Source organism: Nicotiana tabacum, chromosome 5 (genome assembly GCF_000715075.1).
Source record: "Nicotiana tabacum cultivar K326 chromosome 5, ASM71507v2, whole genome shotgun sequence".
NCBI classification, from domain to species: Eukaryota; Viridiplantae; Streptophyta; class Magnoliopsida; order Solanales; family Solanaceae; genus Nicotiana; species Nicotiana tabacum.
In genome coordinates, this window is record NC_134084.1 from 37,787,612 (window position 1) to 37,801,125 (window position 13,514).

The following is a 13,514-nucleotide window of genomic DNA, read 5'->3' on the forward strand; positions in this document are numbered from 1 at the left end:
CTCCTCCCACTTCCCCGCTGCCCAAGCATCAGTAAATGTATCTTCTGGGTAGTCTGAGGTCTCAGCTGAAGATGGTGAGGATGAATAATCCACCTCTCCCACAACTTCATTATCCAGAGAGGGTGCAGTAGAGACGATGAGGAAGTAGGAGGAGAAGGAGGAGAAGGGGGTGAACCTCAGGTTGGCGAGGTTGCTAGAACTAGGAAACCGGAGGTGTGGCAAGACCGATTTGTCAGTGAGGTAGCTTATCACAAGTTTAGGGAATGGTGGCTGGTGAGGAAATTAATTCCGAAGAGGAGCTTTGTGGTTAGGGACTTACTACCTCACAACCCCAATGTGAGGAGGCAATTTAGGGAGAAAGTTGGCTGGGAGTATTTCTTGAACAACTGTGAGGATGCAAATGAGCACCTGGTCAAGGAATTCTATACCAATGTTGCCCACATCAAAAAGGGCACAAAAATGGCCAAGCTGCGAAATCTGAAGGTGGTTTTTGAGGGGAAAACAATAAATGATTACCTCGGCTTTGATGAGGAGGATGAGGAACTGTATATGGCAAAGATGGAATTAGGCGAGGAAGTTTGTCCCTGGTTGACACAGTATTTGGCAATTCAAGGTACCATCCCCGATTGGCTAAATGCAAGAGTGAAAATTTTGAGAAGAAGTCTGAATTTCGAAGCCAAGGGGTGGGAAACATTTGTATGCAGCAGATTGGACCCCACTACTCATGACAACTCCCTCCCTCTTCATTGAGCAGTTTTGGTGGCATCGATCATGGCGGGGTACCTGATTAATGTCGGGAAGGTAATGTCTTGGGTAATCACACTTGTAGGCAATGAGCATGACAGAAACTACCCTTTCCCCAGCTTCTTGACTATGTACTTCAGGGACGTCAAAGTTGAAAAGAGGCCATTTGATATCAAGGTCAAAGCAAGGGCCCCATTCTCTTGGTATAGCATGCAGGGGGATGACAACCAAAGAGAAATAACTTTAAGGGAACAACTACTGCTCCAACTGGCCAGTCTGAAGAGCCAGTTGTGGTAGTGGCTCCTACTCAGCCTGCCTCAACCTCCATAGACATTCCTCCTGGCTCATCCACCTCAGTAGATCTGGAGATACCCTTTTCCCAAGCTTACCTAGTGACTGCCCACTGACTGAGCCAGGCTCTTCTCAGTATCAACAACTGGATGCAGACAACGTCATCCAAGTTGTCTATCCTTACTACCACATTAGAGGCTCAGTCGGCTCCTCCACCTCCACAGGTCCCACACTCCATAAAGGATGCCCTCAAGGAGATTCTAGCCAACCAAAAGAAAATCCTCGACACTCAGAAGGTGCTCACAGATGCAGTTGATTCACACAGCAAGGCTCCCAAGGAGCTTGCTAAGGAGCACAAGAAGTTGAGGAAGACGCGGGCTTCAAAGGAGTCCGTAAAAGTGCTGAGGGTTGATGTTGACAGTATAAAGGCAGATCATCTGCCTTTGGACTTATTACTACAGGACCCAGTACCATCAGCTCATCCCCAGCCCGAGAAGCCCTAGAGGCCTTCCAAGAGGAAGAAGATGATTCCCAGAGCGGACGATGCAGTCATCTAGTTGGCAGACCCACCAGAGGTCTCTTCCAGTCAGCCACAAGATGCACTTAAAGAGCCTGTCCAGGTCTAGGCCCAGGTCCCAGCAGCAGAGCAGCAGGCCATAGGGAACCAGTCTGAGGTTCTCGAGCACAGTGAGGACCCAAGGACCACTCAGGAGCCCATACAGGCAGGCGGGCCATAGGGAGTCTCTATATCTTTTTCCCTTTTCTTTTTAGTGCTTATTTAGTTTAGTTGGCATTGGGGACAGTGCCAGCTTTCATTTGAGGGGGTAGGCCCTACTTTTATGGATTTGGATTACTGTATATATTTGACAGTTTTTATGTTTTCTTTATTTTTCATCTTTGGGTTGTATATAATTTTAATATTTTGTTACATTTATCGTACTTTTATTTTACTTTGGGTCTGTATATAAAGTTATGTTATATTGTACATATTCATCCCATCTATTGTATATTCGACAAATCCCCTATTGTATATATTTATTTTAATTTCCGCAATTTTTTGTTCTTAGCTTCTTATTTATGTTCGTAGCTTCGTGTTTTGAAAGTTTACAATAAGCATTTGGTTTTCTTAATGCCACGGTTCTTTCCAAAGGTGGAGTTTGTGTGAACCGGGTGGCTCTTCCCAATGATGAATGGTGTGACAACCTTCTTAAGGGTTTGAGTCTTTTTTTTTTGGTAGTTAGTGATAAGGGTGCCTCAAGCAAAGCTTCACTTGAGCCTAGCACATTTGTCTTTGATCTTATGGTCAAAAACAAATTGTTGTGTTTAGGATGGTGAAAATCATGACTTTGAAACTCTTGTGTTGACCGATAATCATCAAGTGATTTTTTAGGACCATTGTGTGCTCAAATCTTATCTAAGGTCATTGTGGGCCCCTGACTCTGTGTCTTTAGCAATCCCATAGCTTGTGTGGTGAGAAATTGCAGTGCAAGTGCAAGTCCCGAGCCATTGGTCTAGAGCTTGCCCTGAATATTTGTTGAGGTGAAATCCTAAGTGAATTTTGACTTGAGACATGATTATAGGCTCTCATTGGTCCAAATGATAGTTTGAACACTTCCATAACCTACCAATGGTAAGATCCCTAGTCAAGCCTTTTGAGCCTTAGACCTTTTTCCTTCAAAGAACCATGATACAAGTCTTTGCCCATCCTAAAAGATACTCTCTCTTGGCACCTGATCTTTCTTTAGCACATGACAAAAGTATAAGTTTAGGGGGAGAGAAGAGGATGGAAACAAAGTGGTAAAAAGATAAGGAAAGGCAATGAAAAAAGAAAGAAAAGCAAAAGGACAAAAAGAATGCTCAAAGTAGAATTGAATAAAAAAGGATTCAAGAAAAGCAAAGAATGAAAGGTATGAAAAGTTAAGAAAGGAGAAAAGATTTGAAATGTATAAGAAAGAGTGACATTGTGTCAACCTCTTAGAAAGAAGTGAAAAGACTCAAAAGTCAAATGAATTTGAGCCAAAATGAAACAAAAGAAGTGATTAAGGGAAGATGAAACCTACTTAGACCAAACGTTACCTATCCTAAACCAAAAGCCTTCACTATGTCTCCACAAAAGCCCTATATGATCTTGAGTTGAATGAAACTTACATTAGTGGTGACTCACATAAGGGGCAAGCATATGCTACTTAGAGCCGGACTCGTGACTTTCCTTCAGAGAGATGAGTGATTTTCCATTAACCTCGTTCTGAGTGTCACTATTCTAAAGGTAAGGTTTGCTTAGGGAGAGTTGATGATGTATGAGTTTGGGTTCCACAATAACCAAAGTAATAGAAAGAGTTCTTTGATGTGTTGAGTTAACTCTTGATGCTCTTGTGTCGCACTTAATCCATGGTGTTTCAAAGAGTAAATGTTGTAAATGATTTATTTGTATTGAGGGGAATTGTTAATCCCAATTGATGCTAGATGAGGTTACTTTAGGACATCTGAATTTTCTGGGATTTTCACTTGAGGGGTGGGTCTTATTTTATTTGCTTGAGGACAAGCAAAAGCTTAAGTTTGGGGGAGTTGATAACTAGGGATTTTGCTATATTTTATACTCCTTCTTGCTTCAGTTTTGATTAGAAATGTGTACAAAATAGTCCCAAAGGCTCACAAGTTGTGCTTGATTGCAGGTTTGATCAACAAGGTGACAAGATGTCAAAGATCAACTCAAAATGAGTGAAACTTGCACAAGTATCAAGACAAGACAAAGCTCAGACAAAGCAAGTCCAATGCGGCCACACAAGTGAGGTTTAGAGAGTATGATATTCAGGGAAAAATGGCAATGCGGCCGCACTAGGTTTTGTGTTGTCCGCACTGGGATCAATACGGCTGCACTCGATTTAGTGCAGTACGCAGTAAGAAGAATCAAAGAGTTGCCAGTTCTGAGTTTCAAGCTAATGCGGTCCGCGCTCCATTTCATGCGGACCACACTAGAAGCCTCCGCGGTTGCACTCCATTCTGTGCGGTCCGCATTGCCTGAGTTCGGAGAGATGAATTTTTATGTCAAGAGCCTTAATGTGGACCCATGTGATTTTGTGCGGTCTGCACTAGCCCCGCAGGGGTATTTTAGTCCAGATTTTTTAGCTTAGTATAAATAGTTTCTTTTCCCATTTTTAGGTGATCAGATAGTTTTAACTAAGAGCTGCGCTCGTGGGTTCGAATATTTTAGCTATTTTGGGCAATTTTATCTACATTTCAACATTGAATCTTCTTGTTTATCTTAGTATTTAATTAATATGAGTTGTTCTTCATCTATTTCGTGCTTTTCTTCTTTAATTATGAGTAGCTAAACCCATAAGCTAGGGTTGTGTCTCAACCTTAGTATGGGTAATTGATGGGTCTTATGTTTTAGGGCTAGATTGACAATGGGTGTTTGATATTTAGGCTAATTTCATGTTTAATTGTTGTGGTTGCAAACACTAGTTTGTGTTTAGTTGACTTGAGCTCTTCTTGAGAAAGAGAGCTTGAGTCTCTGAAATTGGTCCAACAAGGAATTGGAGTGTACTCAAGATATTGATAGCCCCAATTAAAGGGTTAAACCTCGAGAGAGTAATACCCGACCTGAGCCTTGATTGCTTGTGCAAATTTGCATACCCAATTGGTCTTGAGAAAGTCAATTGGGGCAAAATCATTGGAACCACTGAGAGGTGTAGAGTGGGTAAAATCGTGCAATGGTTATATCATACTCCCCAAATATGTCAATCATGCCTTAGACACAAGTATCCGTCAATTGACCACCTAGGCGAAAGTCACTATCCTAGTGCCTTTTAAACAATTTGAACAACCCTCAACATTTTACTCTTAGCTTATTCTAGTTTAATTTACCATTGAAAAGTAGAAGTAAAAAAATCCAAAAATATTTAGAAGTGTAATTTGGAACACATACACAACTCTAAAATAGATAGATACCCGACTCCAACATCTAGCTCTCTGTGGAAATCGATCCCGACCCTAAATTGGGTAAAAGCTGCTTCGACCCTCTCTCGCTATTCAATAGTAGTGCAGGGTAGGCTTCGATCAATAACCCATAACCCCACAAATCCAAATATGTAATTAGATTTTTAGAATGTCTATATCGACCTTCAAATCCCTAAATCACACCCTCTTAAGTAGTAGAAACAATTTCCAAATTTTTCTTAAAAATCCATATTTTAGGTTTAGAAATCTATGAAAAATTAACATATTAAGTTAAATCTAAGTGAAAATTGCTTTAAAAAAATTTCACCTCTCGAAGTTTAGGGTTCAAAATATGAGAGAGTAGGTAAAATCATGAAATTATAACACTTAATGTTCTGGCAGTTATATTCATCACGATCGCGGGACCACCTTCGTGATCGCAAAGGCCAAAATCCTATCCTGCTGCTGCTCCACTTCGCGAACACGGTGCACTACCCTGCTAAGCCTGCCAAACGTGGGACCATGTCTGCGAAAGTGAAGGTAATGCTTCTGCCTGGCACCACACCATCGCGGCCGCGACCCCCTGCATGCGAATGTGATGCACCTGCTCCAGTCCCTTAGTGAACACGATGCCAATCTTGCAAACGCGAAGAAGAAAATCCCATCTAGTGCTCCCCTTCTCGGTGATCGCGAGACAAGCTCCGCAATCGCGAAGCACTGGCATACATCAAAAAATCTACAATCTAAAACCAAAACAAAATTATTCGACTAGCCAGAAACACACCGGCTCCCACCGGGACCCCATCTAATCACACTAATAAGTCCCAATACCTTATCCAAACTTGTCAGAATGCTCAAAATATCAGGACTAACATCAAAACCACAATCGATGATCAAAACACAAGTTAAACTTCTCTTATGTTCATCAAATTCCAAACTTCCTACTACACGTCCAATTCAAGCCTAACCAATCCGGATTTTATCCAACTTGACACACAAGTCCGAAATGAGAAAACGAACCTATTCCAATTTTTGGAACAACAATCCATATCTGATATCACCAAAATCAACTCTCGGTCAAGCTTAGGAATTCTCCAAACCTTTAAATTCCCAGCTTTTGGCACTCAGAGACAAAACATTCTAGAAACCTCCAAATTCATATCCGAACATGCGTCTAATTCCAAAATCACCATATGAACATACTGAAACCATCAAATTGATATCGTTTATACCAAAGTCAAACCTTGATCAACTCGTACAACTTAAGCTTTCAAAATGAGTTGAAGCGTCTCTACTCATTCCAAAACCTTCCCGAACCAAACCAACCATCTCCACAACTCACAAAACGTCAAACAAGCATAGGGAAAATATCAAGTAGGAGAACGGGACTCAAATACATAAAATAGCCGGCCGGAACGTTACCATTTGGATCAGTTGAAAGTGTGTCATCGACAACATTTAATCAATCATGTTTGTTTCTTGAGTTGGATTACTATCTTCAACATATGAGAACAAAGTTCGCAGCAAGACTTCACCCTATATTTACCAAAAAGGAAAGGTTAATTAAACACTGATAACTACTGTGTTTTACCATGGTTAGGGGAGTTGTTTTAGTTAAACAAATGTTTAACTAAAGTCGTGGTTATCAATAATTTGGCTGAATTAGAGAGATGCAAGACAGAAAGTTCTCGACTGTAAATGAAAGGAGCAGAAATCCCTACTCATCTTCAGAGGCTGAAGATCAATATGTTTTACAGTGTGATGGATTTGCATTTAGGCTTAAAAAAAATATTAAGTTTACATTCTTTTATGGAAGCGCCGATCCCACTAAGATTACTAAGTACACTGAAAGAAAAATAAGGAACTGATTTGCGAGGATTGAGTTGGAACATCGATTCAAAACTTCAGCAGGAAAATTTATATTGAAGTACCAAACACCACAGAGAAAGAATTTTACAATAATTGGTGAATTGGAAATTATGATAATTAATTACTGTAGAATTCTCATACAATACGTCGGCATTTCACTTATTTATTCACTTGATTAAGACTCGATCTTGGTCCAATGATTGCACCACCAGTGTTCATTATTCACTTGATTAAGACTCGATCATACTTCTGGCGAAAGATGGCAAAATGAATGCTGCTTTGTGAATCTAAAAAAAAAGATAATTTGAGAAGAGTTAATTATAAAATTTTGACAATGAAGATACAGTAAAACAGAAAAAGAAATTGTTAGATATGAAGTTACATCAGAATTGTAAAACTTGAGAGGTGCTAATTTGGACTTGACTTGAGTTGTCTCTTTGTCAATTGGATTTATTGGATTCTTGAAGTCAACTTCTGGCCCTTCAGTAGAGCAGAGCATATACCCAATTACACCACTGAAATCAAAATGGTTGAGACATAATTGATTAGTATCAGTTGAAAAAACTTTAACACAATACCTTGAAAGTTTACTCGAAATAAAAATTTGCTCACTCCATTACAATTTTTGTGACATAATTTGACTCCGCACCCGCATACCAAAAACAAATTAACTCATTTGGCTCTAAAACTTATGGTTTCAAAAACTTGGATGTTTAGTGTGGCCATAATATTTATTTGACTATAATTTTTTTATTAAAGATATAATAAGTAAAAATAAAAGTTTAAAACAAAATTATTTTAAAATATAAAAATAAATTTTCTCTTTAGAACGAAATAATAAATAAAGTTTGTCACCAAAAAGAATAGTAAATGAAAAGAAGTTAGTTTTTCTTGGACGTCATTATCTATTTCTTGAAAATCTTATGATCTACGCCCCTTTAACCGAGGAATCAAAGGAAGGAAAGTAGTCAGGATTTTCAATTTTCAAAGATGAAGAGAGAGAGAGAGAAAATACGTGGGATATGTTGGAACAGTAGTCCAAGCGTAGTTGACAGAGCCCTTAAAGACTTGACGACAGTTAGCAATGATTTGCTTAATAATATGCATATGAAGCCAAATGCTTTCGGCCTGTGTGCATACAACTCCTCCTGGCCTTAGGGCTTTGGCTACTGCCTCAAAGAATGGCCTCTCAAACAAATCTTTTGCTGGACCTGAAATTATATTATTTTAGAAATCAATTACAGTTTATTAGTAGCTTATTCAATAAGATTAGTCTTGGTATTAAGTAGTAATAGAGTACCAATGGGATCAGAAGAGTCCACTATAATAGCATCATAATATCCTGCTTGTGCAGCCTTTACAAATGCAGCCCCTGAAATGAAAGAGAACCAATGACGGGTAAATTAACCACACACAAAAAGGTAAATTAAATGAAATAAAAATAAAAGATAAAACAAAAACGAGATTATAAATACGCACCATCTCCGAGAACGAGGGTTACACGAGGATCATTAAAATTAGCTGCGAGATAAGGGAAAGATTTTCTAGATACCTGTAAGAAAGAGAATTTTGTTTAAAACTAAGAGAGAATATATTTATTCTTTTAGAAAAATAAAAAGAAGCAATCTAAATCATTTTTTTATGTGAGTAAAAGAAATTTGACTTACATCAACTACCACGTCATCGATTTCAACAATGTCAATTTTTTCGATTGTAGGATAACGAAGCATTTCGAATAATGTAAAACCAATTCCTCCGCCGATGATCAAAACCTTTTTTGGGTTTGGGATGGAACCAAGTGGAAGATGAACAATCATTTCAGTGTATGGAAATCCACCATTCTCTGTGTGTTGAATTGCTCCATCCAAAGTCAAAACCTTCCCATATGTTGCTGACTGTACGTACACGTGCAATAAACTAAAAGTAAATTAAAAGTATTTATTCATATTAAAGCATGTGTATTAGAATATTATTTACCTCAAAGAGCATGACATCTTGGTAGTCAGACTTCCCCTGAAATAGTAACTTCTCAACCTTAAGGGAGAATGCTTCACCTGCAAAATTCGATTTATTTCAAATTAATGTGTAGAATAATATGCGAAGTTACTGGTCATTTTTTGGAATTTATTTGATACTCTTTCCTTTTTTAATTAATCACTAAAAGAAAATCAACTTCTTATATTAGCCTAACAATTTTAACTTTAAATATGAATTTGAGTTTCTTTCTCAGTACTAACCTGGCCATAATGCGCTAAACTCTGAAAACCAACCAAGCTTAATAGAGTTGGAGTTTCCCAGTAGCTCGTTGCCATTGTCATGGCTGATTGTCCCGTTCTGTTGTTCGGAAGTCCCATTCTGGTGGCCGTTTTGGTGTTCGGAAGTCCCATTCTGGTGGCCGTTTTGGTGTTCGGAAATCCCATTCTGGTGGCCGTTCCGATGTTCGGAAGTCCCATTCTGGTGGCCGTTTTGGTGTTCGGAAATCCCATTCTGGTGGCCGTTCCGATGTTCGGAAGTGCCATTATGGTGGCCGTTTTGGTGTTTGGAAGTGCCGTTCTGGTAGCCGTTGAGGTGTTTGGAAGTGCCACTCTGGTGGCCATTCATGGGAATGGCACCATTCTTGAAGATGGTCGAGCCATTTGTGTTGGTAGATATGACTTCCATTTTCAAAATTAAACTAAACAAATTGGAGAAGAGAAAGTATTATGTTTCAACAAGTATTATGATTTGTACTTTATGAAAGCTCGCTGTACACTCCCAATAGACATATATGCATTTATATACAACTTGGACACAGAGGAGTGGAGGGCGCAACTCGAGATAATAGAGTTAAAAACTCATTACAACGTGCATGGTTGGACTGCCCGAGACATTTTGGAACTAAAATATGAATTTAGTCTCTGTCCAATTATTAGTAAAGTAGTACCCTAATTTTATTAGTACGTGTGTGTGCTCATTTCTCTCTCCTTTTTTAAAATTTTCTTTAGTCGTCTGCTTTCTTACTTCGCATCTGTTTACTCCTTAGGCAAAATTGTTTTTATCCAAGGAAAGTATTTGTACCATTTGTACAGGGTAAAATTGGTTTCCATTAAATAATTGAATGGGTGCATGACTTGTGGAATCAGAGGTCGACGAAAGATGAATTAAATGAAAGCGAAGATCAAGGACAACAACTTCGGTTGGTACATAGTAGATCCCAAAATCAATGCAATCAACGGAAGCAAACGAATACTTGTCACCAGATAGTATTTAATGAAAAATATTCCTCAATATTAAGTAAATAGCCGTTGCGGAGAATTTTGGCATTCATGTCATGCCGCTACATATTCATCAATAACTCCCATTAATGTCATTTAAGAAGGGTTTGATTCTAGGATCTTGTTTCCTATGTATAGCTATAAATAGGGACTTCAACAATCATTGTAGAGGACACCAAATCTCTAACAAAACTGATGACATACTTTATCCTCAAGCTAAATAATATAACTTTACTTTTTGTCTGATATTGTTTTTACTACTGTCCTCAGAAGCATTGCTCCGGGAGTCAGGCTTGCCATTTCCTTTGATTTTAACGCTAAGCCTTATTTTTAATTTGATTTATTAATCATTTTGGACAAATCAATTCACTTGTCTACAAGTCACGCAACAAATTCAATTGTACCGTTTTACAAATAAATAGTTTGGCACCCACCGTGGGGCTTAGAAGGCTGCATAATTGAGTTGATCCTTGCATCTATTACTAATTTGTTTGATTCTTTGTTTTATTTATAAAAAAATGGTAGCTAATGATGTAAAAACATCATGCACAACATTGAGGCACACAAAAATTTGCCTCAACATAAGGATTCAACCAGTGATACCTACAACTAGGGGGCATAACAACTCAGATCCATGGCAGACAATATTCCCAATATGTGCGGGAGACAACTCCTGATTACGCTGAGGACGAGTAAGTTGCGAAAACAGTAAGGATCATGAGAAAGCAACAAAACCCCATCATAGGCCATCTCTCAAGACAAGACCATGCCATGACAGAACTAAAGCAAACATTATCATGTGCTTCTAATAACGCGAACGGAAGACGCCCTGTTCCTCCCGGAGCTCACACAAATCAATAGCTCAAAGAGTTGATAATAATACCCTGAGTGGTGAGGTCGGCTTTGACAGAGCCGTGGGGTCGGTAGCAGATCCGGTAACGACAACAACAATAATCCCTTCAAAACAAAACTCGTGAGTTTCATGATGGAAATGAACAAGCGGATGGATTAGAACGCGAAAGAGTTTCACTCCGAAGTGGATCAAATTCAGGGCGTACCACCAGGTTTGAAGGGCCCAGGTTCAAACAAGTACAGCCAGTTACCGTTCAAGTCGAGCGCAACATCTGAATTGATTCTGAAATGGTTCAAAATGCCGGACATAACAAAGTACGATGTGACTTCAGATCCTCGGGAGCACATTACAACCTATAAGTAGTTATAAACTAATTTTTTATATAAAATATAGTGTTCGTGTGAAAAATAGATATCTACATAGGTTCGATGTTTCGTATATGACAATATGTAACATATAATTCAAATTGAAAGTAGTGAATAATTTAAGTTGAAAGTAATGCATATGCATGTATGACATTATAGATCTGCCTCTAAGCTACTCATATAGAATTTGGTGGTTTAAAGCAAGGGATTGTGGTATTAGGTTGGATCATTTCTAGTCATCAGGGGTGGCACCTAAGGCCAGTTACTTAAGAACTCTTATCTTTTTTCTTCTATATTTACAACTAATGGAATTATGTCAAAGCAAACTAAAAGTTTTCCAACAAGCGAACTAAATAAAAAAATTCACCAACTCTTAAAAACTCTACCAGGATCTGGACGATGGTCCAATTTCTTACACTTGGCTTATTCTTGCCATTTACGTCTACTTTCCTAACGTACTTTGATTCATGAGGGAAATGAACGAGAGGGTGGATCAGACGTGAAGGGGTTTCATGCATGAATGGATCAAATTTCGGGCGTGCCACCAATTTTGAAGGGCTTGGATTCGAAGAAGTACATCCAATTACCATTTAAGCTGAGCACAACATCTGAATTAATTTGGAAATGGTTCAAATGCCGGACATACCAAAGTACGATGGGACTTCAGATCCTCGGGAGCACATCACACCCAATTAGTTTATCTACATTGGGGATATTGTTTAATTTCTAGGCATAGGCTTAAAATATTCATATTAATTCAGAATAAATTACTTTACAATCTATCTTGATGTGTTAAAACTACTTTTTCCTCTTGCAGAAATACCCCGGGAGGGTAAAAGGGAGTTTTCAACTTAAAGTGACAATCGAAACGGGATTATTTATTTAAAGATTCAGAGTCGCCACTTGGGATAATTTTATGGTGTCCCAAGTTACCGGTTGAATCCCGAATCGAGGAAAAGCTTGAATCTGTTTAACAGTTCGCGAACCAGAAATCCGAGTAAGGAATTCTGTTAACCCGGGAGAAGGTATTAGGCATTCCCGAATTCCGTGGTTCTAGCACGGCCGCTCAACTGTTATAATTGGCCTATTATCTGATTCTAATACACTTTTAAACCAATGTGCATTTTAATTTTAAAACCGTTTTTAATTATTTTAAGGAAGATTTCAACGTCATCTGAAACACGTCTTTGGACCACGCCACATGAAATGCACCCGCAGTCCGAGATACATTTTATTTAAAGTTATTGAGATTTGGATTTGGGTCACATGAAATGCACACCCGAGTTTAAGGAGGTTAATTTAAATTACGCGCCTAAAGCAACTACGCACTTTCAAATTAATAACAAAGTTTGCGAGGGCCATAAAAAGTTCAATTGATGGACCACTCCAATTTTAAAAGAGTTACTAATAATTAAATGAGGGCCATGGGCTTAGGGGTTTATTTGGCATGGTACGCCTTAAATTATTTCAAAAGATTGCACTCAACTTAAAGCAAACTACGAATGTTAATAATTTGTACCTAAAACTTTGGGGATTATTGTAAGGCATGATTAATGAAAATTACTGTGAGAGGTTGACAAATAAAACGAAAATAAAGAAAGGAGTGTACGTATATTCTTGTGCTTATCTCAATCAGATATAGACAAAATTCATATTGGCTCGACAACAAAGCTAATAATCTCTTACCCCACTTATGAACAGGATTCCAGTTTTATTAAATAGAACATAACATGTTAGCTTTCAAGACTAAGCTGGAACTATAGCACGTTATTACTTCAAAGAATTCAAAAGTTTAATCCCAAACGATTTCACTACTTAAGATGGAAACCAACCAACTAAAGAACTAAATTATCAAATAAAAATTAGACTCATGAGTCAATTACTTCAATCACACAAGCACATACGTATTTATCCGAATGAAAATCTCGGTATCCATGAATTGAACAGCAATGGGATAAAATAAAAAAAATAAAAAAAATGTCCAAATATAGGAAAGAATCGAACCTTTGTATTAAGAAGAATATCCAAATCAAATCTTTAACAAAGAAGCTGATAGATGGAATCAAAATCCAATAATTGATAATGGAACTTGAAAATAAAAACGATCCGGACTGCGATTTTGACCAGGGAATCTCAACATAGACCCTCAATGAACTTGATACAGAACGGTAAATTTGGAAAATGAACTCGAGCTCTTGA

At 38.3% G+C, this 13,514-nt stretch overlaps 1 protein-coding gene across 2 annotated transcripts; it reads right to left on the reverse strand.

Moving 5' to 3' along the window:
- Positions 1 to 6,869: 6,869 nt before the first annotated feature.
- Positions 6,870 to 9,596, reverse strand: LOC107770255 (putrescine N-methyltransferase 4). 2 transcript variants are annotated; one of them, NM_001425769.1, is made up of 9 exons: positions 9,282 to 9,593; positions 9,081 to 9,182; positions 8,821 to 8,897; positions 8,511 to 8,738; positions 8,323 to 8,395; positions 8,144 to 8,215; positions 7,859 to 8,054; positions 7,226 to 7,358; positions 6,874 to 7,130 (listed from the first exon to the last, which is right to left on the reverse strand). In NM_001425769.1, exons 1-9 carry the CDS (start codon positions 9,502 to 9,504, stop codon positions 7,074 to 7,076), a joined length of 1,161 nt encoding a protein of 386 aa, NP_001412698.1. In that variant the 5' UTR covers positions 9,505 to 9,593; the 3' UTR covers positions 6,874 to 7,073. The 2 variants fall into 2 exon arrangements, with proteins under 2 accessions (XP_075108729.1, NP_001412698.1); XM_075252628.1 differs by having other exon boundaries at positions 6,870 to 7,130; positions 9,081 to 9,596.
- Between the last annotated feature and the right edge of the window lie 3,918 nt (positions 9,597 to 13,514).

What these genes read in the sequence shown, in the direction of transcription:
- LOC107770255 (XM_075252628.1), bottom strand. Translation starts at nt 9,504, where the DNA reads ATGGAAGTCATATCTACCAACACAAATGGCTCGACCATCTTCAAGAAT. An exon ending in GTTTAGCGCATTATGGCCAG is followed by an intron (nt 8,898 to 9,080) that starts GTTAGTACTGAG and finishes CGAATTTTGCAG; the next exon opens with GTGAAGCATTCTCCCTTAAG. An exon ending in GGACTCTTCTGATCCCATTG is followed by an intron (nt 8,055 to 8,143) that starts GTACTCTATTAC and finishes ATATAATTTCAG; the next exon opens with GTCCAGCAAAAGATTTGTTT.